The following is a 22,382-nucleotide window of genomic DNA, read 5'->3' as shown; positions in this document are numbered from 1 at the left end:
ATCTGGAAAGGAGGAGAACTAATTGACAGAAATTTCCCTGTCCCTCTCAGCTTCTCTCGTTCCTAGGTAGCCTCATCTCCTCGGATGGTAAGATTGACGGAGAGATAGACAACAGGTTAGCAAAGGCATACAGTGCTTTCGGAAAACTCCATAAAAGAGTTTGGTGAAACAAACATCTGAAGAAAAGTACAAAGATCAGTGTTTACAGAGCCATAGTGCTGTCTACTCTCTTATATGGATCCAAATCATGGGTCATTTACCGCCACCACCTGCGACTCTTAGAACGCTTCCATCAACACTGCCTCCGTTCAATCCTAAACATCCACTGGTCAGATTATGTGACTATCACGTCTGTTCTAGAACAAGCAGCAGTCACAAGTATTGAGGCCATGTTACTGAGAACACAGCTGCGCTGGGCAGGGCACGTCTCAAGGATGAAGGACCACCTCCTCCTTAAGATCGTGCTCTGTGGTGAACTTGCCACCAGCTGCCGCAAGAGAGGAGCCCTGAAGAGAAGATACAAGGACTCCCTGAAACAACATCTCAGCCTTGGCCATATTGATCACCATAACTGGTCTACTCTGGCCTCCAATCGGGAGGTCTGGAGACACACCATCTATAACACTGCTGCTTCCTTTGAGAACACACGCAGGATCACTCTCGAGGAGTGAAGACAATGCAGAAAGAATCGTGCCTTGCAGAATATACCACCCAAGGAGTCTTTCTGCTGTGCCTTTTGCAACCGGACATGCCTATCTCGTATTGGCCTTTTAGCCACCAGTGTGCTTGTAACAAACGTGGGTAAAGCCCTTCCCAAATCTTCATTCGCAAAGCCTGGCCATGATTCTATATTTAATCAACCTTTTCCTTTGTAATCTTCCTCTTCTCTGTCTCTCATTCCTCTTACTGAAGAGCACAGAGGTTCCAGTTTCATGAAACTGCTGATGAATTTTTAGTTGTTATAATTAGAAGTGTGACGGTCAAGTTGGATCTGGAAAGGAGGAGAACTAATTGACAGAAATTTCCCTGTCCCTCTCAGCTTCTCTCGTTCCCTTATGGGTGCAAATATCACAGTATCCCACCCCGTACTCCCTTAATCCCAGCCCTCTCCACAGCTAAAAGGATAGCTGATTAAGAAAATATTTGAGGAATGATTTTCTATAAATAATTCTTCCCAACACAGCAGTGCGGTGTCTCCTGCAGTCTCTGAGCAAGGAGCAAACTAAAGGAGTCCTCAGGAAACCCGCTTGCTAAGACCTTTAGGGAGAAGACCCACAAAAACACAAATAGCAGGAAATTAAAATGACTAGAGTTGCTAATTCTACAAATATCAGTGAAGGGGAACAGCCTGCTGAAGGAGATAACGTAAAAGCAGATGATGCAGTGAAGGAGTCAGAAGGAAAGGCTGAACAGCAAGAAGGGTCTCATAATTCTGGATTTCAGACACACAACGGCTGGTCTGCAACAAAAGAGGTCACACAAGAACCATCAAGTGGAGCTACTGGAAAACAAGGTCCAAAGTTTTCATGGGATAGGCAGAGTTTTACTTGCTTAAGGATAAAGTTCACACTTACTGCTTCAGAGAAGAGGTTTGGGGTTTTGATCGTGTACTGTGTGGTTGTGTATGCTCCCAACTGCATTTGCCTCCTGTGTGCTGTCCTTGCTACCATGTGAATATGAAAATTTTTGACACAGTTACAAAAATGAAACTGGGTGGCATTTTTGGAGATTGGTTTTTTAGTGGGTTTTCTTTTTTTTTTTTGTACGATAACTTTGGGAACTAAGATCAATTTCAATCAGTTTCACAATCTATAAACCTTCATATAACTTACTTTGTAAAATCTATTATACATATTCAAAAGAAATTCAGTTTATGCCAAATATACCTTTCTTTAACATGATTGCTCTTATGCTCTTAAGTTTTATGGTCCTGAAATCTAAATGTTATTTTGAAAAAATTATCTTTCTGTTTGCTTTTTGGAATCAATTATTTCACAGTAGCAATTGTGTGTATTTTGGATTTTCAAGTTAGGGCTTTTCAAGTTAGGGCTTTCCTTGATTGTTTTTTCAATTAGTAGACAATAGTCTACTAATGCTGAAGACGACCGAGTTTAGCTAGTGGTCTTTCTGAACTATGGCTTTATAAAGAACCACAATACACCCATTCTGAAGAGATATGAAAAAGCTGTATCTAAATCAAATTAAAATTCTTCAGCCCCAAAATATTTTTCTCAAGTGTGTATCTGCTACAAATGCACAAATCAGAACTAGTGTTTCTGTAAACATGTAATTGTAACTTTTTGTCATTTTCTCCACTGTTAAGGAAAATGAGTAAAGTCACATTTAGCACTGATGAATTTGGCCCTCTGACTATGTGAATTTTGTCCAGTTACAGTCAGGGTGTAAGTACAGAATACAAATTGTATGTAATTTTATTTCTAAACTTTCCTGCAGACTTCTGATGACAATTTGACTCCCTTCTACAAGTCTTTTTTCAGTGGCTTTTCTCATAAGGGAGCATCTGTGAATAGGAACTACTATCTTAACCTCTTGTTCCCCTTCCTATTATAGGAATCCCATGCTGTGCTTCTATTAAATGAAGTATTAGGCGTTACACTTTACAACTGAGCTTCAGCTAGATTTATTTTATTAAAACAGACAGTGGTATATAAATCAGCTGTTAATCACTCTATGTATAGCCCTTCAATTCTCATAGTTATATTGCTATTTCTCAGAATCTACTTCTACATATTTCCTTACAGCTCCTCCAAGTGAACCAACCCACTTTACAGTGGAAGATGTTTCTGACAGCACTGTTGCCTTGAAGTGGAGACCTCCTGAGCGGATTGGAGCTGGAGGATTAGATGGTTATATTGTGGAATACTGCAAAGATGGATGTAAGTAAGATAGGCACATGGCAGCAGCAACTGAACATTTTAAAAATACTGCAGTTGCAATAATTTCACTGCAATATACCAGTAACCTAACCATTTAATCCAGTATGATTAAATTGGAACTCAAATCTACGTCTAACATCCTTGACAACCATCACCATACTTATTACAGCGTGACTGTAAAACCTTGAAAATCACATCAACCATAATGTCATCTTCACAATCATCATAAACTTTAAAACAGATAAGTAAAACAAAAATATCTTGTTGTTCTATAGTCACTATTGCACTTTTGTATCATTGAGGAATTGCATATTCCTTAAAACCAATACAATAACATGACTGTGATAACATCAAACTTTAAAGTAACTGTTACCTTGCCTCACTTAATACTTGTGCTGATAATAGAGTGTAACAGCACCATATGTACAATACTCAATGTACCATGACGCTACAACATATTTATGTCATAAAAGTCAAACGACAAATTTATAATCACTTTAATAATGAAATTTTCCCTGACACCAGGTTTCATTGCCATATAATCTAAGCTAGGGGGTTTACAGAGTATAAATTATCCAGAAATAATTCATAGTCTTTAATGAGATATCATTATGGAATTACCAGAATCTCTATGTCATTGTCGTAGAAGAATGATTTTTCAGTCATATTTCTGTGCATTAGAGTAACTAAGGAAGCACTAAGAATTCTGTTCTACAGTGTCAGTTGAGAAGTAAATAATAAATTCCAACAGTTATGTGTTCTATTATTGTTTTCAGCGTATGTGGCTTTCATCAATCCATTTGGACAGCCACAGGAGATATATTTATTCCAAAAAAAAATTAAATTAAGGCTGCATTTTCTTACTAAAACTACTTCCAAAATTCTCCCTCCTCCTTTGTAATGAAAATAAATGTCAAGAAGTCCCACAGCTCATAAAACAGAATGCCAAAGGAAGTACCAAAAGATAATTCCCTCATCCTTAACTCTTTTGAATAACAAAAGGTAGAAATTCCTTAACTCCATGTGTATACACATCTACTCAATCCAGAAGTCTTTTTCAAACTTATTTTATTCCCTTTGAAGTGTGGTGTTGCAATTTAAATTCATTTTACCCTAACACAAATTTATTTTCAATTGCAAACAAGGCATCAGTATTGTTACAACATGCAAATACTGTACTTGCAGCTACAGAATGGATTCCCGCGCTTCCTGGCCTAACTGAGCGCACATCTGCGCTGATTAAAGACCTGGTCACGGGGGACAAACTTTATTTCCGTATAAAGGCCATAAACTTGGCTGGTGAGAGTGGAGCAGCAATAATAAAAGAGCCCGTTACTGTTCAAGAGATCCTGCGTGAGTATCTATACTGAATAAATCTTATTCATTTATTTCCTCTGGTTAAAATTCTGCCTTCATCTAAGAATAACACCCAAACAGTTCTTTCACTTTGACTGGGTGCCAAACATCTGACTCTGAGAACATCACTATAATGCACAGGTCTTATCTTTCTAAAAACAGCTTTTAAAATAAAATCCTTCTTCTTACTTTCAAAATACTCACATTTTGCCTCTTGCAATGGCACTGTCATGGTTGAAGAAATATACTTTTTAATATTTAGCTCTCTGCTTGAAAAGATGCTATATTACTGCATAATTACTTGCAAAATGCAAGCAATCTATTTACTTCTTTGTCCTAAATTATTAATTAACACCCTGTGTATCACCCAACAGCAGTAGATTATAATTCATTTGACTAGAGTCCAAAAGACATCAAGAGCTGCTAATAGTGGATTCCTCAAGCTTGGCTCACACAAAGTGTCTGTCAGAGTTTCACTAACAGTAAAATGAGCCAGTGTAAATGAAATGAAGTTGTAATGCATCTCAATACCAAATGGTCATGAAGACAGACACTCCAGCTCTATCTCAAGAAATTCTTTCTGTAAATGACAGGGAAACGAATAAGTATCACATGGAGAATGTAGAAAGCTTTCCAGTGAGGTAGAGGAAAGCAGAGACTAGATGAAAAAAAATACAGTAAAGTACTTCTTTTCTTAGTGAAAAAAGTAAGCTACGATGAGACTCCACTATCTTAAAGAAAGAACTGTAACTGAACGACTGTAGAAAGATAAAGGAAATCCATCAGTTGCTCTGCTTTACATATCTCCAAAAGGCAATTTACAGGGAGCTGCAGTATCAATATAGCAATAGATAAATCATAATTTACAACCACTCTTTTACTCCAATATACCCTTTGTCCCATCCTTTCTACTGAACTGAAAAAGTTCTCCAAAGAAACAAAGTCCATATAGAAGGCTCATATCCAACAGAAGTCACCCAAATTTGGTATTTCAGATGCGATGCAGTTTCACAAATCCAGCTGTCACTGAAACACATTCAATTGTAAATATACAACTGAGATTTGATACTAAATTTTTATCCAGACAAATACATTTGAAACTACTTTGAGAAGGAGCTACTCCCTAAAAGTATGAACAGTGTTCCCACAATTTTCTTATGCATACAGTTATCCAAGTCTCTTCAGTGTTTTACATTATTTGTGCTATAAGTAATGTTGCAAACTATCAAGAGCTTTGTATTTAATGTATTAATGCTTAACTTCAGAGCGTCCCAAATTCTGGCTGCCACGGCATCTCAGACAGACTCTGGTGAAGAAAGTGGGTGAGACAATCAATATTGTGATCCCTTTTCAGGTATGTATCAGCTTCTATTTTGTCATGGTTATTTATCATTACTTACCAAAAGTAGTTTCCCTTATGCAAGTTCCCATTGCTTCACTGCTTAAGCAGTATTACATAAGTACAGTTGATGATTCAGGAAACCCTCTCAAACATTTGGGGAGGGTAGGGAATCACTCTTTTTTCAGTCATAATTTTTTTACAGTCAGAGTTTCTTCCTTAATCCCTCCTTTTGGGGAAGAAGAAAAAGTAAGTGGTGTAAGTAAGTGCAAGCCCATTCTTGCTTATTGACCACAGGATGCATCTCACAGAGAAGTATACAAAAATATATGAATTCAACTACTCTCCTGGGACCAAGGTACATGATGCTACTAGGTAACTTCTTTGCCAAAAGTGTGTATGTTAATTTCTGAAAGATTTACTACAAAAATTGTAGTTTGCACATAAACAGAAGATCACAGTTGGCCCTACGTAGTCTGTGTGTATACAAAGAACAGCTTGGGCATTATCTTACATGAGCTGAAGGTGTAAAAAATACAGCATGATGAGGATTATCCAGGATGCATGTATGTAACTACACATGTCACTATGGCATGCACAAAATTGCTGAAATGCACACAAAGACTGACCTAACCAATTACCCTGCCTTGGCAACTACCTGACTATTCAAAAAACACCACATGCATTTTTTCAGATGCAAGATTCTAATAATTAATACAGTCGAAGAATTGGTGTGTGTAAAGAAAAGGTTTTCTCAGTGAAACATAGCAAATGAAATTGTATGTTACAGATTCTTGCTCTGACAGAGATACCCTCAGTAATATAGCATTTAATCAAGTCCTCATTTAAAATTTCAAGACACTAAAATTTCTCTACTGTCCAGGGCTGACATTTATGAAAATATAATATTTTAGTTGAAGAGCTTTGAAATTCTTATATAAAAGACACTGGAGACACACAAAACATTTTTTCAGCAATGCAGTTTTTTTCATATATGCACGCATCACCTATATTCTTTTGTTTGAGCAGTACCAACATGAAAAAAATCTCTTAGAAAAAAATCAATGTTAACTTGAATGTATATGTCTTTTTGCCCTGTGGTTACTGGGTTACAGGAAAAGTTACTTTTTCACAAAGAAATATCTAATCAGTACACAATTGCAAATTCGTTTATGAAGTAACTGTCTTGAATTGCATACTTGCATTATTTTAGTGTAATCATAAGCTTTTTTTCCCACATTTATCTCCAAAATTGCTAAAATGGCTCTTTTACTGGGGTCTAGCCAAATGCAAAATTCAATATTTGTGCATCTGCTACTTCTGAGTAATGTAATCCTTAAAAAAATCCCTAAATTAAATAAACATAAGTTTGATGCTTTGATGTCCACCTTGAAGAAAAAACACATAAATTTATCAAGCTGTCCCATAAGCAGAGGAACTGATAAAATTTAGCATTTGAGAGATTTGTGTTTTATGTCTCCTTGTGCTGGTTTTGGCCCAGGTAGAGTTAATTTTCTTCATAGTAGCTAGTATGGGGCTGCATTTTGAATTTGTGCTGGAAACAGCATTGATAATTAAGGGGTGTTTTAGTTATTGCTGAGAGCAGTGCATACAGTGTCAAGGCCTTTTCTGCTTCCCACAAGACTCTGCCAGCAAGTGGGGTGCTTAGTTGCTGTCTGGAGCTAAAAAAACGACACCCTCATATCGCCACCTTCCCAGCACACTAAGCCACCTCCTCTGCTTAGAGTACCCTCACTGTAATATTCCCAGAGATTTGCCAGTTCTTTGCCCTACTTCCCTAGGTAGTCCTAACTGATATGTCCTCAGCTCCCTGGCCAGAGAAAGTACATGTAGCAACTAATCCAGAGGTTCCTTAATCCTGCCTGATCATTCAGCTGTTGCCAAACAAAATGGATATTAAGATCACACCTTCCCTGAATTTTCCTAAGTGGGGACACTAACTGGTGTTTTGGTATTTCACCCTGCCAGTTTTTCACAGAAGTGTACTAAGCTAAGAGATTTCTAGTCCTCTGTCAAATTGGCCAAATTGAACCAAGCTGATTCAAAAGTTATTTGAATAGCTGACTGAAAAATCATGTGCTGGTATAAACTCTAGTCTCCTAAAAGATAAGGCTAACAAAAAATGTTAAGATCTACCCATCAACACCAGATTTTACTCTGAAAAAAAAAGCTAGAGGACTTTAATTCAAGAGGTAATTTTTGAGAGTTTTCACTTTGTCATAGTGTTGAATTGCAGCTTTCGCAGTACTAAGAATTGTGGCTGTAGCTATTTAGAACATGTAAAACTGATGATCTTTCAAAAAAAAAGCAAATTAAAAAAACCCTTACCCTTTACATTTTAAAAAAATTTAAGTCACTGACCATTTCTATTGCAGAGAAAGACTTCAAGTAGTTACAATTATCTATTATCTAATGAAATTGGAAGTCAGTGTCTTCTACTATTTACAGTTTCTGCACAACCGTACCAGCGACCTCTGTGGTCACTACCATGAAATTCTTTGTCAAGGTATCCTGGGCTTAATGCTACTTGCAAATTTATTCAAATCTTTAGATCAAAACATAAAGAAGAGAAAGGGCAACATTGTTACTGAGCATTTTTCTGTTGAGTGCAGTAAGCAGGTGGGACATTCTGCTGAAAGGAAGGGAATCAACACACTCTTCCTTCAAAATTAGCTACACGAGCCCATGATTGAAGGGATATTATGTGCTACTAGTGGATAAAATTCACAGTATTACTGAGCAGCCCTCTTACCCATCATATATGTGGGAATCAACATCTAAGTGTGTTTAGATTCATTCTTCCCTGGCTGTGAGCTCCCTAAAGTTTCTCTGGTGTGCTATTTAGCCACTCTGTCACTCACTGTTCTCTCTCAGATCATCTATTACACATTGCAGAAATCCAATCCTCTGACATATGTATTAGGAACATGCTTTCTATCTGTTTGTGCTTTTCACAGTCTATAAATATAAGAGTATATGAAAACCAACACTTTGAACGCTTCCAATCTTTCACTGGCACTCATAGCATATCAAAAAAGGAGGTGTGACTGAATATATCTGATCAACCACACTAGGACACCAGAAGTAACAATCTTGTAATCAGCTTGAAAACCTGCCAAGTATTTGTCTTGACAAATTAGAAATTTAAATAAAATGCCCTTATAAATATACCATTTTAAGGAGACTATTTTTATTTTGAAAGCATTTCCCTAGCCAAATTTTTCAAGCAGAATCCTCATATAATTTTAAAATATACACATATAGAGACAATTCTTGTCAAGTTCACCAATAATAAGACACGGATATGGAAAATAAAACACAGAACAATTCAAACACTTTTACTTGTTCAAGAATTTCCACTAGATCTTCTAGGTGAAGAAGAGAAGCCATTTCTTCCTCCAGTAGGTTTTAATAGCTGTAATAGGTTTTTGTAAGGGTTCTATGAAATGAGACCAGGGTAAAAGTCCACTGAAACTGGACAAAATTATTTTGTATCTATTATTTCAGAGCTACAGGTCTGAGGTGCTTCTATGTTCCTTGGCAGAAAGCTGTAAGAAAATTATTTACCAGATAGGTGAAATGGAAGATCCAAAAGCATTGCTCATTCAAGGTTTATTATCAGCCCTGATGTAAATTACAATATATCTGATGAGTTAGATACCAGAGAAAAGAACATCTATGAATGAATAGCAATTTCTAGGAGCTTTAGAAGTTCTTTAACTCTAATTTTGAACAGATCTTGGCCTGAATCTTATAAAAGATGGAGTGGGTTTTTCAGTACCACTGAAAAAGAAATTATACAGCACAGACTTTCTGAACAAATACCAGAGAAACTTGAAATAAAGGTATAGCAATGCACAAAGATTCATTATTGGTGCCTTTAGGCACCAATCTAGGCATCTTAATCTCCCTTTGTAGGCTAAAGAAAGAGATATAGTCTTTCAGAGTATGTTCCAGACACCCAGTGGATTGAGGAGCCTTCTGGAGCTGCTTTCTCTGCTCTTTACTGAAGGCAGTGTCCTAACTTCAGTGCCTTAGACTTCAGATCCAGGGCAGCCTAAGCAGAGCTCACTGCTGTCTTGGAAGGTCTCACTTTCCCTCCCCACCCATTTGAACTGCTCCAGGCCTGTGCTGCACTGTTTCACCATGGTAATCTGGCAGAAACTGAAAAAACTCCACTAATTTATTTTTTGTTAGATTGATTATTAATACACTTAATAAATATGATATGGTCATTTCCTGTTTTCTTGGGATTCTTGGTTTGGAGCTGTACTGTGGAAGTGGCACTCCAACAACTAAGAAGAACTAAATATTATCTACTATTTTTCCTGGAAACAGCTGAGTGACAGTGATGCAAGCTAATGATATCTCACTGATTCCACAGTGCCATCTTCCATGGGTGTAGCAACACTGACTGCTTAGGTTGACAGTCACCAAAAAAACTTTGCAATGCAGAAAGAATTGTACAGTAAGTTTCACATACCAAGATTTCAAGATGATAATAATTTTTCAAAATATCTTAAAAATGCCTGGGGACAGAGAATTAAATGTTTTAAGAAAGGGAGGAGAAAGGGGGCAAAGCTAATAAACTCAGATCTATATGAGTGCTGCTTAATACCAATCAGAACAAGCCACATCACCTGTTGGCTTCATTGATGCCTGGGAAAGAGTACTAGATGAGCACAAGTATATTGTTTCTGGATTTATTCTCAATATAATTTCAGACTCTAACTAAATGGCATCCTCCTAGCATGGTACCACTAAACCACACAGATGAGAGCAAATATTCGTCTGCAAGAAAACAGAAATTGTAAAGTATTTAGAGAGTTTACTATCTCAACTCTGCATATTACATTAGGCTTTCTAGATTTATAGATCACTAACAAAAAAATGTAAATTTATTACAGCCCCCCCCCAAAAAAAAACAACTTTTTTTTCCTCTTCAGGGTAAACCAAGGCCCAAAATCACTTGGCTGAAAGATGGTCAAACCCTAGACTCCAAAGATGTGGGAATTCGGAACAGCAACACGGACACAATCCTCTTCATCAGAAAGGCAGAGCTTCATCACTCAGGAGCATATGAAGTTACTCTTCAGATAGAAAACATGACTGATAAAGTTGTAATAACAATACAAATCATAGGTAAGAACTTGACAACATCAAAACTAAGCAGATCATTCAAAACAAAATAGTGGCCAGACTGAGGCAAGCCAAAGATCCAATTACCACAGAATCCCTTCTCTCTTAGTGGTTGATTGCAGATGACTAGGACAAAGCTCAGAGCAGGGCTAGCATGTCACTTTATTTTCCTATGATGTTTTCCCAGCTTGAAATTATCTGTGTCCTAGAGACTTTCAGAGGATGAGGGATTTTCTGTGTGTTCCATAGTTCTCCAGGGATTTCTTTTCTTGCATGGTTTCATCCAGTTTTAACCCAGGTCTAGTTTGAGAATCCAAACATCCTTTGGTAGGAAATTTTAGCTTAAGTGCATGTATTTATTTGTTTTGATGTCCATACAGTTTTGTATCAGAAAAAAACATGAATAATCATTCACCTTTCCCATTTGTAGCCTTCAGTCAGACACTCCTCAGTTAACTTTCTCAAGTTTTAGACTCTTTATTTGATTATTTTCAAAGACACCTTTCCATATCTTTGATCATCCTTATCAATCTTCTTTCTACCATGTTGAGAGGGATAGAAAGAATTTGAGACTTCTGGTGTTCTTAGGAATATCATATTGTCCTTAAGGAAGGAAATACAAATCTTGGACTGGATGTACTCTTATTTGTTTTTTTCATTAGACAAGGACAGTGAAGATAAAATCATTGCAATAATATACCTCTACTGTTCCAAAAATTAGAAATTACAAGGCACAGCCTTGTGAATTTGGAAAATTCACATTTAATGCCTTACTCTGTTAAAAGTGTCTAGTTAGCCTGAGGCTTATTCTCTATTATACAATTTCCAGTCTCTTTTCTAGTGTCATTTCAAAGGAATGCATTGTCAAAGTTTCTATATCTTCCCTTGAGATTTTGTGAGATATATTCTGAGATCTTGCCTACTCAGATTTCATTAGTGTTCAGCCAGAGTTCTTCTATTTCTCCTCATTACCACTTCATATAATATTCTTGATAACTATTTTTATTTCTCTTTCCCCACACTTTCACACTGTCATCCCAAATTTCCTCCAATGTATCAATACATTTTTAGAATGTGTATTTTGGCACAAAAAGAGTATTTAAACATAACCTGTCATATTTTGGAATTAAAGATGCTGACTGTGTTCTGCTTAAAGTTCTATAAATTAATGTTGGCAGTATGGGTATGCAATGGTGCCAACAGCAAACAAGAAAGGCATAACAAATTGGAGCAAGTATGTCTTAATACCAGCAGATGCTTCTGCTCAAGAGGATGGCTGCAGTTTGGCTTGAGCAAAATAAGTAAACAGCAGCTAAAACAAAATAATCCCAAGGTTGCCCAGAGAAGCTGTGGATGCCCCATCCATGGAAGAGCTCAAGGCCAGGATGGACGGAGCTCTGAGCAACCTGGTCTACTGGAATGTGCCCCTGTCCATGAAAGGAGGCTTGGAACTAGATGATCTTTAAGGTCCCTTTCAATCCAAATCATTCTATGACTCTGTGACTCAGCTAAAGGGGAGTAGTGCACTCTATACACCAAAATACCTTTCTAAAACTGGTTAGTGAGTCTTGATTCTAGCCACTGCTCTTAGAGCATGGTATCAAGTATCTTGCACCCATTGTTTGATACTGTAGAGAGTCACAAAAACACATCTGTGTACCATTGTGAAAGAGTTATTTCAAATAGAAAATGAATGGCCGAAAAAAGCAACTAATTTTATCACACAGATTAATACATGTCAGAGTTGGAGGACAGGCAAGAAACTTTTTAATTCTTGAACAGCTTACTCAGCTGAAAGGGGATAAGTGTATTTCATGTGATTCATGACCAAGAAGAGAAAGGGCTTGTAACATTTGCAGATACTTCTACAGTCAAGGCATCTACTCTGATTCTTGATTTTGTTATTCTGTCATCAGAACTACCTCTTTTCAATTCTGTCAACTGCAATGTTTGCTCTCCAGATTTTATATTCTTTTGGCAGGACAGAAATATGGGTGATTCAGGCACTCTTTCTCTACTACAAGTGATGCTTTAGGTACAGTAAGTAGAATGGCATGCTGAAAAGCCAACCCAATTTTCAGAGATACAACAAGTTAATCAGTAATCTTCTGAGCTGTCTTTTGATCAGCTAACTTCCCTTGGCAAATGTCTACTTGATGAAGAAGTAATGTTTGTGGCTTCAGCCCCTATCTTTTCTTGGAATAAGGCAAGCAGCTCTGCTGCTATGATGAGTCACATATCAGTTCCAAAGAAGAGGAAACACTTCTGTTACTGCCATCATTTTTCCCTGTTGCCAAAACAGTTGCTGCCATTTACTCTAGAGACCTACAAAATATGCACTTTTACTATGAGAATCCAGTATATTTTAAATACTTTTAGAAAGCTCTTAGATAATGAAAATATCTCCAATCTCTGGAGAATATGGTTTCCTCAACTTTTTTCCCCTTCTACACAAATCAATAAATTTTGTCTTCCATTATGTCTTCTATTGACTAAAGCAAACTTCAGTGCAATTTTTTTAAATGGAATTAATAGTTTTTCTCATTATGTATTATTTTAAAATATAAATTATAATTTATTTTCGAAAGATAATTCACATTTTATGTCTTCTTCACATTCTATAAGTTTTATTAGTTTGCAAAACTCCTAAGTTGAGTTTGTGCTGAGGGTAACACAGAATACTTCCTCAGAATACAAACCCCCACTTTAACACAGTGTCGTATAGAGGAAAATAACTTGGTGCAGAAGCATCACTAGATTTAACTTTTCCCATCCTCTGTTCACAAGCTAGAGATGAACTGTTTAGTACTGAGAAAGGAATATTCTACAAAGGGATTTTGAATAGATATTCTTTCAGATTTCATTATCCCATCAACCCACAAAGATCAAGAATATAAAAATCCATTTAGCAAATTTATGTCTCTCTATTTTTTTTAAGATTGTCCTTCATAAACGTGCACAAAGGTATGTAGTATGAAAAATTCTTCTCTTCAAATCAGAATAGATTAATTGATTTCTGTGTAATGAAGACACACATCTAGAAACATAACTAAATTTTTTTCTTCTAAGTTGTGATTCAAGGTAACAACATTTCCACATCTCCATAAGCAATATTCACTTGTCAACACATTGCCATTCCCAACTTCAGAAACAGGGAAAAAAATGAAAGAAGGCTTTACCTGTTTGGTAGCTGCTGAGACACAGAAGATGCTAGGTTTTTCTCTGAAATAGGAAGAAAGAGGATGATAAATGGAATGAGAGCGATGCATTCCATATTCCTTATCACACTTCATGCAGTGTTCTAGTTGGTGCCACTTTGAAGCAGGACTGAAGGGGCCAAACCTAATTATAAAGCAGTCTTCAATTCCAAAGTATGACAGCAAAAAGAGAATTAACACATTATGCTTTGACATAAAAAGTCATAGTTCCCCTAATAACAAAGGCTGATTTATTACTGGTTTGCATATCCTTTTTAAGGAATTAAATTATAAGCAATCTAAAATTACATTCCTTTGTGCTTTGCTCATCTCAAATGATTGAGATGAGACTACATCCATCAGATTCTTACATTTCCCTAATTTTTCCAGCTTAGCTACAGAAAGGGGAGACAGTTTCCATTCAACTATCTAGAATTATCTTGAACTATTTTTCACTCAGTCACAAGATCAACTACCCAGTCCTCCCCAACAGGCCCTGTAACTGTGTGCAACAAACCAACATATCAAAAAGGTGAATCAGTGCCTTCAAATTAAAACAGACAGGAATATTATTTAATAAATCTAATTTAAATGTTACAGTATTAGACTAAACAATATCAATATAAATATGAATTATCATTAAAAAGGAGAAAAGAAAATAATGATAATTTCATATTATATATTTTTCTGTATGTTTCCAGGTATCTTAAAATGGACATAGAGGTCTGTATCTCTTTGAGAATTTGTTCTTTTTCTAGTTATTACAGAGAAATGTCACCTAGTGGGCAAGCTAACAAGCACTGAACCAACAGGAAAAAGTAAGGTATATTCCCAAATGGGAAATACTCCCAAACCTCAGCTGGAAGGCATTTGTATCCCATTGCCATGGTTGTTATATCAATGTAGCTAAGTGGCTGAGAAATTGCATTGAGGTAACAAAGAAAGTAATAAAATTACAGTTTAAAGAGTTAATCACATCCATCTATCAACACAAACTTCTTATAACATTTTAAAGAAGAGTTTGTCTGGTTTCTATGTTACTAATTCTAATATGTTGTCTATTTCTCAGTAGCTTTCAGGCCTCTCAGAAGACCATTAAGAGAGTATTTGAAAATTTCCCAACTTTCTTGTTTACAGTTTCAACTTCAAATAAATGAAGTGTGTTGATATGGAACGTTATAGATTGCTATCAAGTTCTATTTTTTTCCCTGCATGGAAGGAAATGACAAAAGTCTTGGATTCTGAACTAAAAGCTAAGGGTTTTTTTCATGTCTCCTCCGCAGACAAGCCTGGTCCTCCTCAGAATGTAAAGCTTGTAGATGTTTGGGGATTTAATGCAGCCCTGGAGTGGACACCTCCCCAAGATGATGGCAATGCACAGATCTTGGGCTATACGGTCCAGAAAGCTGACAAAAAGACAATGGTAAGAACTTACTCTCAGTCTATGACTTTGTATGGAATTTAAACTACTGCCTGTTCTGGAAACATACAGACTTGAGGGAAATTACTGAATTCATGACTCTCACTTCTGTGTCTGAGGTATCCTATGGCATACCAGAGGCAGTTAAACACTGAAAAATAGAATTGAAAACTCCTAAAGGTGAAGTATAGAACTGCATAAAATGCTCAGTAGAAAATGTAAGAGAGACCAAGGGTGTGCCATCTCTGGTCATGAGTGCACATATAGCTCTGCTTAGAAGGTGGAATTACATTCTTTATTTGGAATTATATTTTTCATAAATACAGGAAAAAATGAAGTGGGGGGAGGAAGAGTTAGACTTGAACTCAGATGCTGGGTATAGTAGGTATATACTGGGAGAGCTATGCATGCCAGTCAGACTGGAAAACATCTTTCCCACAGAAGTCCTCATCAAGTAATCACATTCTGAGTACCCATCTTGTACCAGAATCCCCAGATATGAGTAAGGTTAAAATGTAGAGAGTTGTGGGATTTTCTTTCTGAAAATGCAAGTATTCATACATCTATCATACCCGCCAGAATATAAAAGTAAGAAAATAGATCAGCTAATCTTCACAAGAAGCAACATAATATTCATTTCACAGGTTAGTGTTAATTACTTGTCTACCTGTCTTTTTGTTGTAGCAAAAAGGATCTCTCCATACTAAAACTAGCACCATGTCTGACCTCTCATAACATCTTTCTAAACAGTATAGTCTTGTTACAGGAATGGTATACTGTTTTTGATCACTATCGTCGCACAAACTGTATAGTGTCGGACCTGATTATGGGAAATGAGTATTTTTTTCGAATCTTCAGTGAAAATTTGTGTGGATTGAGTGAAACTGCTGCAACCACCAAAAATCCTGCCCATATCCAAAAAACAGGTAACATATTCTTCAAAACAAAGATCACAAAAGCCACTAAGTACCAGAAGTAATACACTGGCAAATGAAAAATACAATCTTGATAAATGCACCACTAAAGATACTTTCATTACTTAGTAACTAGCACTTATAAAGAATTTTAGCATCAAGAACCATTATCTAGGCAGACCTCCTGTACTAATACAAATATTTGCTAAAAATATTTAATCACAGACTTCCTAAACTATATCAATTTAAGAAAATAATACAACTATAATACAACTGGGGGATTATATTTGTATTCTGGGGTTAAAAGTTTAAGATATCTGTGAAGACTTTCCCTGTAGACATATGGCCATTGTACTTTTACCAGAATAAAAAAACCCACAATTGTCAAGACCTTTTACTTTAACTAACACATGAAACATGAGATATGTTTTAGAGTGAAGTGTATTTAAAGATTTGTTATATCACAAATGCCAAAAACTTTGAAGCTTCTCTAAATCATACAGGCAAAATAAGTGACAGATAGACTGTGTACGTCAGCAGAATTGAAAACATAGTTCTTACTATTTTGTTTCTTTGTATTGCAGGCACCACTTATAAGCCACCTAGTTACAAAGAACATGACTTCTCCGAACCTCCTAAATTCACTCATCCTTTAGTAAACCGTTCTGTGATTGCAGGATACAACACCACACTCAGCTGTGCTGTAAGAGGAATCCCCAAGGTACAGATCACAACTGTCATTTTTATTGTTGCCTCAACCCAAGATGCTGCCTTAGAATCCACATCAGTTCGGTGTGGCTAATGTAATAAACTGCTCCTTTAACCTAAATGATATAAAGGAACAGCAGTTTTTCTGTTACATTGATACATTCACATAAGTTTTACAGAGTCTGAGTTATTTTGCAAAATTAACTAGAATAAGGCCTTCTCTCGTGTGAAGTTTTTTTGAAGGGGTTTTGCTGGTTTGGTTTTTTAAACTCACAGGAATATAAGTCTCTTCAAAGAATACGAAAAGATGTATTATTTTGTTAGTGAGGAACAAGTTGTAAAAACTGTATCAGCCAAGAGCTAAATTTAGGTTTCTCAAAAAAGGGAAATGGGCTTCTTTGTCTGCAGGGAAGGAATTTACCATATTATGACATAATCTTGTCAGAAATTTAAATTAGCACTATCACAAAAAATGCAAAACTCTTCTTCCTTCACCTTCTGCCTGCTTATTCCCAGCTCCTTTCAATTCCTCATGCCTGCACAAGGATCTGATTGCTACACAGCGAAACATGTACCACAATTACTGAGAGTCCAAATTTACTCAAAAAAAAAAAAAGTCTTTATGCAATCATTTTCTGCAGTTCTTTTGATGAAGAAGGCGCTCCAGACAAAACTCAAATAAAAAAGGAAGCACGTCCATGTAAATAGTTGCAAAAGAACACAAACATTATAGAAGAAACACCAGCAACTGCAGGCAAAATTCATCCTCCAGTACTGCCTCAGCTTAGAAATGACAGTATTACTGATGAAATTCCCACTTGGTTAACCAACATTTTTGTGCATCTCCATCTACTTCGTTCAGTTGCCATGGTTTTAAGAAGATTCTTAAAAACCATCCTTAATTTTACAGCTGTTAAATACAGTAGTTGCAGGCTTTGGAATGCAAGCATGCAAGCTCATCCTTACACATTAGCCCGAGGGATCCAAATAGTTCTCAACCTTCAGCACACTTAATAGTCTTAAAGCAGCTTTTCCAAATACATTTCTGTACTTGTATTGCCCAAAATAACCTTAACAAAATGTGCCTCTAACTACTACAGTACTCTGAAAAAGGTCTTTTTCACAGAGAGTAGCTTATGTTGATGGAGCTTTCCAATTCTGAATAACTATAGATTCTCAAGCACACCTCAGGTATGATCTGTATGGCATGGAAAAGTTACCACTTCAAGCAGAGACAATACTCATGCCCTGCTAGTAGTGAAGTACAATAAAAGACATATACCCAGAAAGATAAAGAGGCTATAGAAAAAGAAGGAAAAAATATTAAGGCAGGAAAAATTCCAGCTGATATCTTTCAAGAAAAGTAAGCATGGCAACTGGGATGCACTGGATTGATATACCACAGGTCAAAGACAAAAGTAATTCAGTAGATTTGAAGGCACTGTATAAAACAGTGCAGTAGTTTTAGTTCTTATGGATGAAGAAATAGAAGACGTTAATTTTCAAAGAAAAATGGGTAAATACAAAGCCTTGTTTTCTACTCTTTAAAGACTGTTTCTTCACTATATGTATTGATGAGCTTGAAATAAACAAAAGCAGTTTGTTTTCTATTGGACTTCCATTTTCAAAATTTCATTTATAGAAATTAAAGTCACAGTTTCAGGTACTGGAAACAAAACATAAAGACTTGAACTGATACAGAACTAACCACTTTATTCCTCAGCTGAAGCTTTATTTTGAAATTCCTGAAATTTCTAAAGATATGCTAAAGGCTTTAGAAAATCCTTTTTCAGGCCAAACTTTGGTATCTCAGTTTGGCCACTTAACATATGTGGAACTTTGTGACACTTCTGTAACATACTTGTAGCATTCAAATATACTTTAACAAGCACAACTAAATAACCCCTGAATGAATGGATGAATTTGTAGCCAGTTTGTAGGGCTGGGGTTTTTTTAAACTGCAATAAAATAGGATACAGACCTACATATTCTACATGCTATTTGACAGTTAAAGGAAATACTGAACTTCAGAATTACTGGTTTCACAAGTTTGTACTGAATGAGTTGTTCCTTGAAAAATTGTTAACACTGTTGTGTTAATAGCTCTCATAATGCTATTTAGCCTTTGATGGCTAAATTAAAGCTGCAAGATCTGGTGTAAATATTCCATTTCCTACCTTCTATTTTAAAATTCTTCTTCTATGTTCTTCAGCCAAAGATATACTGGTACAAAAACAAAATGGATCTCTCTGGGGATGCCAAATACCGCATGTTCAGTAAGCAGGGTGTGTTGACCCTGGAGATCCGGAAACCCACTCCATTTGACGGTGGCATTTACACCTGTAAAGCTGTTAATGAGTGTGGTGAAGCTGAAATAGAGTGCAGACTGGATGTCAGAGGTAATCAGGTGAATCTTATGGATAACATTAATACTGTAATGATGATAGAGTAATGGGTAGCTAAAAGAAAATAAAATCATAGTTTTTCTTTATCTAACCCTGACTTCTTGGGTGGTATATAAAAAAGTTTGTTAATTACTTGCACCAGCAAGATTGGTTTTTTCATTCTAAAGTGTTTTGATAGAATTAGGTTGATTGGTAGGTAATACAAGCCTGAAGAGGGGCAACTTCTGACTTAATATTTATAGAGAAGATACTTATTTATATTTATAGAGAAGATACTGCAATGGAGGTCTACCTACAAACTATCATTGAGGATAGTTTTATTATCCTTTGTGCCTACTCAGTAATTGAAAGTTTTAAATTAACTCATTAGCATCTAAACTTACGTAAAAGGTAGTGCGTGCTACATCATAAACATTTTTTAAACATTTATTTTTTTTGTCAAAAGAATCAGGAACGAAAGTCACATGTTTATAACACAGTAAGAAATATTGACTAAATATTTTTGGTCAGGCTACCAGTAATGTATCTATTTGTCAATATAAATGTATATAGCACCAGTTTAAATGCTCAGTGAAAGTGACCCACACAGCAGTGATTGATGGAAATTCATCTTCAGCACATCAAGCCTGCAGGTGTTTCTATACAGCACAGAGCTGAATATTTGACTCAGCGCTAAGTCTGGAATGTCTATGCAGTTCACCTTGCAGTGCTGGGAGCCAAAATTCTCAAGGATTTCGGTTCAGTACTATAAATTACAGTGTAGACATGGCTCAAAGCTTAATATTATCATAATCTGAAGCTTGATTTAGGAACATTAAATCTTCTTAGAATTATCAGATAAAAGCAACTACTATAAAGCTTTCATATTTCACTTTCAGCACCAAGTCTCAATTTAAAATTAGCATCCTTTAATGTCTGATAATATCTTAAATTTTTTTTCATTCTCCAGCACCTCAGTAAAACTCTGAATTGCAATTCATCTGCAAGTCAAGGTAAGAATCAAAATAATTCAGCTGGATAAAGGAGCAATGGCTGTTTGGTTAGATATATGATTAAATAGTTGTTAGATATTCATGGTAGAGACTTTATAGAATGTTTATAATGTTGGTGGGAGGATATATGCTTGTTTCAATTTCTGTTTGTTTTTTCAATAATGTACTAAGATCACACTCCTGCAAGGTAATTTATTTCATTTATTTTAAAGTGGGTCTCCACCTTTAATATGCTGTGCCAGTGTAGAGATATATAAAAATAACAGAATATTTTGTTGTCATTTTGTCTTAACTGACTACGAGCACTTCCTCTAAGAGTCAGTTATTTATTAAAATAAGGCTAACTAATATCAATAATCTAAACAAAAAAAGCATAGTTAAAATACATCTAGAACTGTAATGTACACTTTACACTTTAAAAACATGAAATAGCTATGATAGCAATCAGGTAATGTATTTGTCAATAAATCTTTCTCCCCATTCTCTGTCTCAGCATTAGAATGGAACTTGAAAAGAAGAAAACTGAAGAAATTAATGAAGGATAATTTCAGTTCATTTAGGAGTCTTGTTCATCTTCAAAGTCATTTAATATACGTGAATTAGGAGGCAGCAGTGTCTTGTAATGTTTTGCTTACCCAGCATACTTTCAGACCCTATTTCCTTTTTTCATACATCTGTTTTAGTTACATTGCCATTGTCTCCACATGAAGTAATTGAGAGAAACCAAGACAGAACTTTCCTCCCCTTACATAGGCAAAAAAAAGCCTGCTATATTACAATTACGTAAAAATAACCCCCGTCCTTTCCTAATGGCTGAAACAAATGTAAATTCTCCAGTTCTACAGTTCACTCCATTTTCTCTTTGACGAACTCTGATATTCTTCATAAGAAACAAGTAGCTCAGAATAATGAAACAGTAAGAAACTAATTGTAATATTTAATCACCTTTCATTATACTCATGTCTGTACAATAGATTGTAACTTTCATTCCTACTACTTTTACTGTCTGTGAGTGCTTGAAACATCCACTGCTGTGCTCTTGAGCAGATCTTTGCAGAACTGTGTCCAAAACACACCATTTGGGAACCTCTGGCTATAGCTATTGTTCTGCTTTATATAGAAAATAATTTTTTTGATAATTACTCACTACTTGTTTTCTAGCTTTTAAAAAAGACACCAGCATAGAATTCCAGTTATTAGATGTTTTTGCAACCAGTCACAGACATCATACTTATCTACAGAGATAATTTTGCACATCAGATGAAACAGTGAAAGCTCTAGTGAGAAAGATTATCTGCACACAAATAAAAATTTTTAAAGCAAAATCTTGTGATAAAAGCAATAAACTTACTGTTATCAAATCTTACTGAAGGTTTTTGAAAGTCTATGAGTGGTATGTATGCATTTTTGCAGATGATTCTGTCTAATTAAATGACACAATAGCATTTCTAGCTTTTCATCTAGTAGTCTGAATAGTATTTGGGATGGGGGTTTTTTCAGACCTGTGGTAGTTGATAGTTTCTGGCTGGAGAGTACTTTTTAATGATCACAAGACAAGAGACGGTGGGAAGATGATATTAATCAAAGAAGCATTGCCTTTTGAAAAAATCAACACAAAGGAACTGAGGTAATACTACTTGCCTGCCAACATGCCACATGAGATGGGAAAGCATGTCTGACACAGTATGTTAGTTGTATTAAACAAGCAAATAAGTCTTCCTAATAAAAGCATGAGATGTGTATTTTGATTATTTCATTATGATATCAGAACAAAAAAGGATACTCTCTGAAACCAACATCATCTTATTCCAGATCTACACTTGTCTGTCGCACATTGTTCTTATTAAACAGTTAAATAAAATTTAAAAAGGAAAACATGCAACCAGGTTTATACTGTTTTGTACTTTCATTTTCTGAGCAACACCATTGATTAAAAAGTAGGGCACATGCCACACATAAAAGACAGAGATAATCCATATTCTAAAGAACCTATG

General features: G+C 35.8%; 1 protein-coding gene across 1 annotated transcript in view; it reads left to right on the top strand.

The window, feature by feature from the left end:
- MYBPC3 (myosin binding protein C3) overlaps positions 1 to 22,270 on the top strand; it is a 62,281-nt gene extending 40,011 nt beyond the window's left edge. The window contains exons 25-34 of the mRNA XM_051792066.1: positions 2,763 to 2,897; positions 4,083 to 4,250; positions 5,519 to 5,607; positions 10,560 to 10,755; positions 15,233 to 15,372; positions 16,136 to 16,295; positions 16,868 to 17,004; positions 19,204 to 19,398; positions 20,346 to 20,388; positions 20,882 to 22,270. Coding sequence (XP_051648026.1) covers positions 2,763 to 2,897; positions 4,083 to 4,250; positions 5,519 to 5,607; positions 10,560 to 10,755; positions 15,233 to 15,372; positions 16,136 to 16,295; positions 16,868 to 17,004; positions 19,204 to 19,398; positions 20,346 to 20,388; positions 20,882 to 20,991 — 1,373 coding nt within the window. The 3' untranslated portion in view covers positions 20,992 to 22,270. The remainder of the gene's footprint in view (positions 1 to 2,762; positions 2,898 to 4,082; positions 4,251 to 5,518; positions 5,608 to 10,559; positions 10,756 to 15,232; positions 15,373 to 16,135; positions 16,296 to 16,867; positions 17,005 to 19,203; positions 19,399 to 20,345; positions 20,389 to 20,881) is intronic.
- The last annotated feature ends 112 nt before the right edge of the window (positions 22,271 to 22,382 follow it).

Source organism: Manacus candei, unplaced genomic scaffold (assembly GCF_025592945.1).
Source record: "Manacus candei isolate 608988 ecotype Guabito, Panama unplaced genomic scaffold, ASM2559294v1 h1tg000033l, whole genome shotgun sequence".
NCBI classification, from domain to species: domain Eukaryota; kingdom Metazoa; phylum Chordata; class Aves; order Passeriformes; family Pipridae; genus Manacus; species Manacus candei.
Note: the sequence above shows the minus strand (reverse complement) of the source record. Positions and strands in the feature narration are given on the sequence as shown.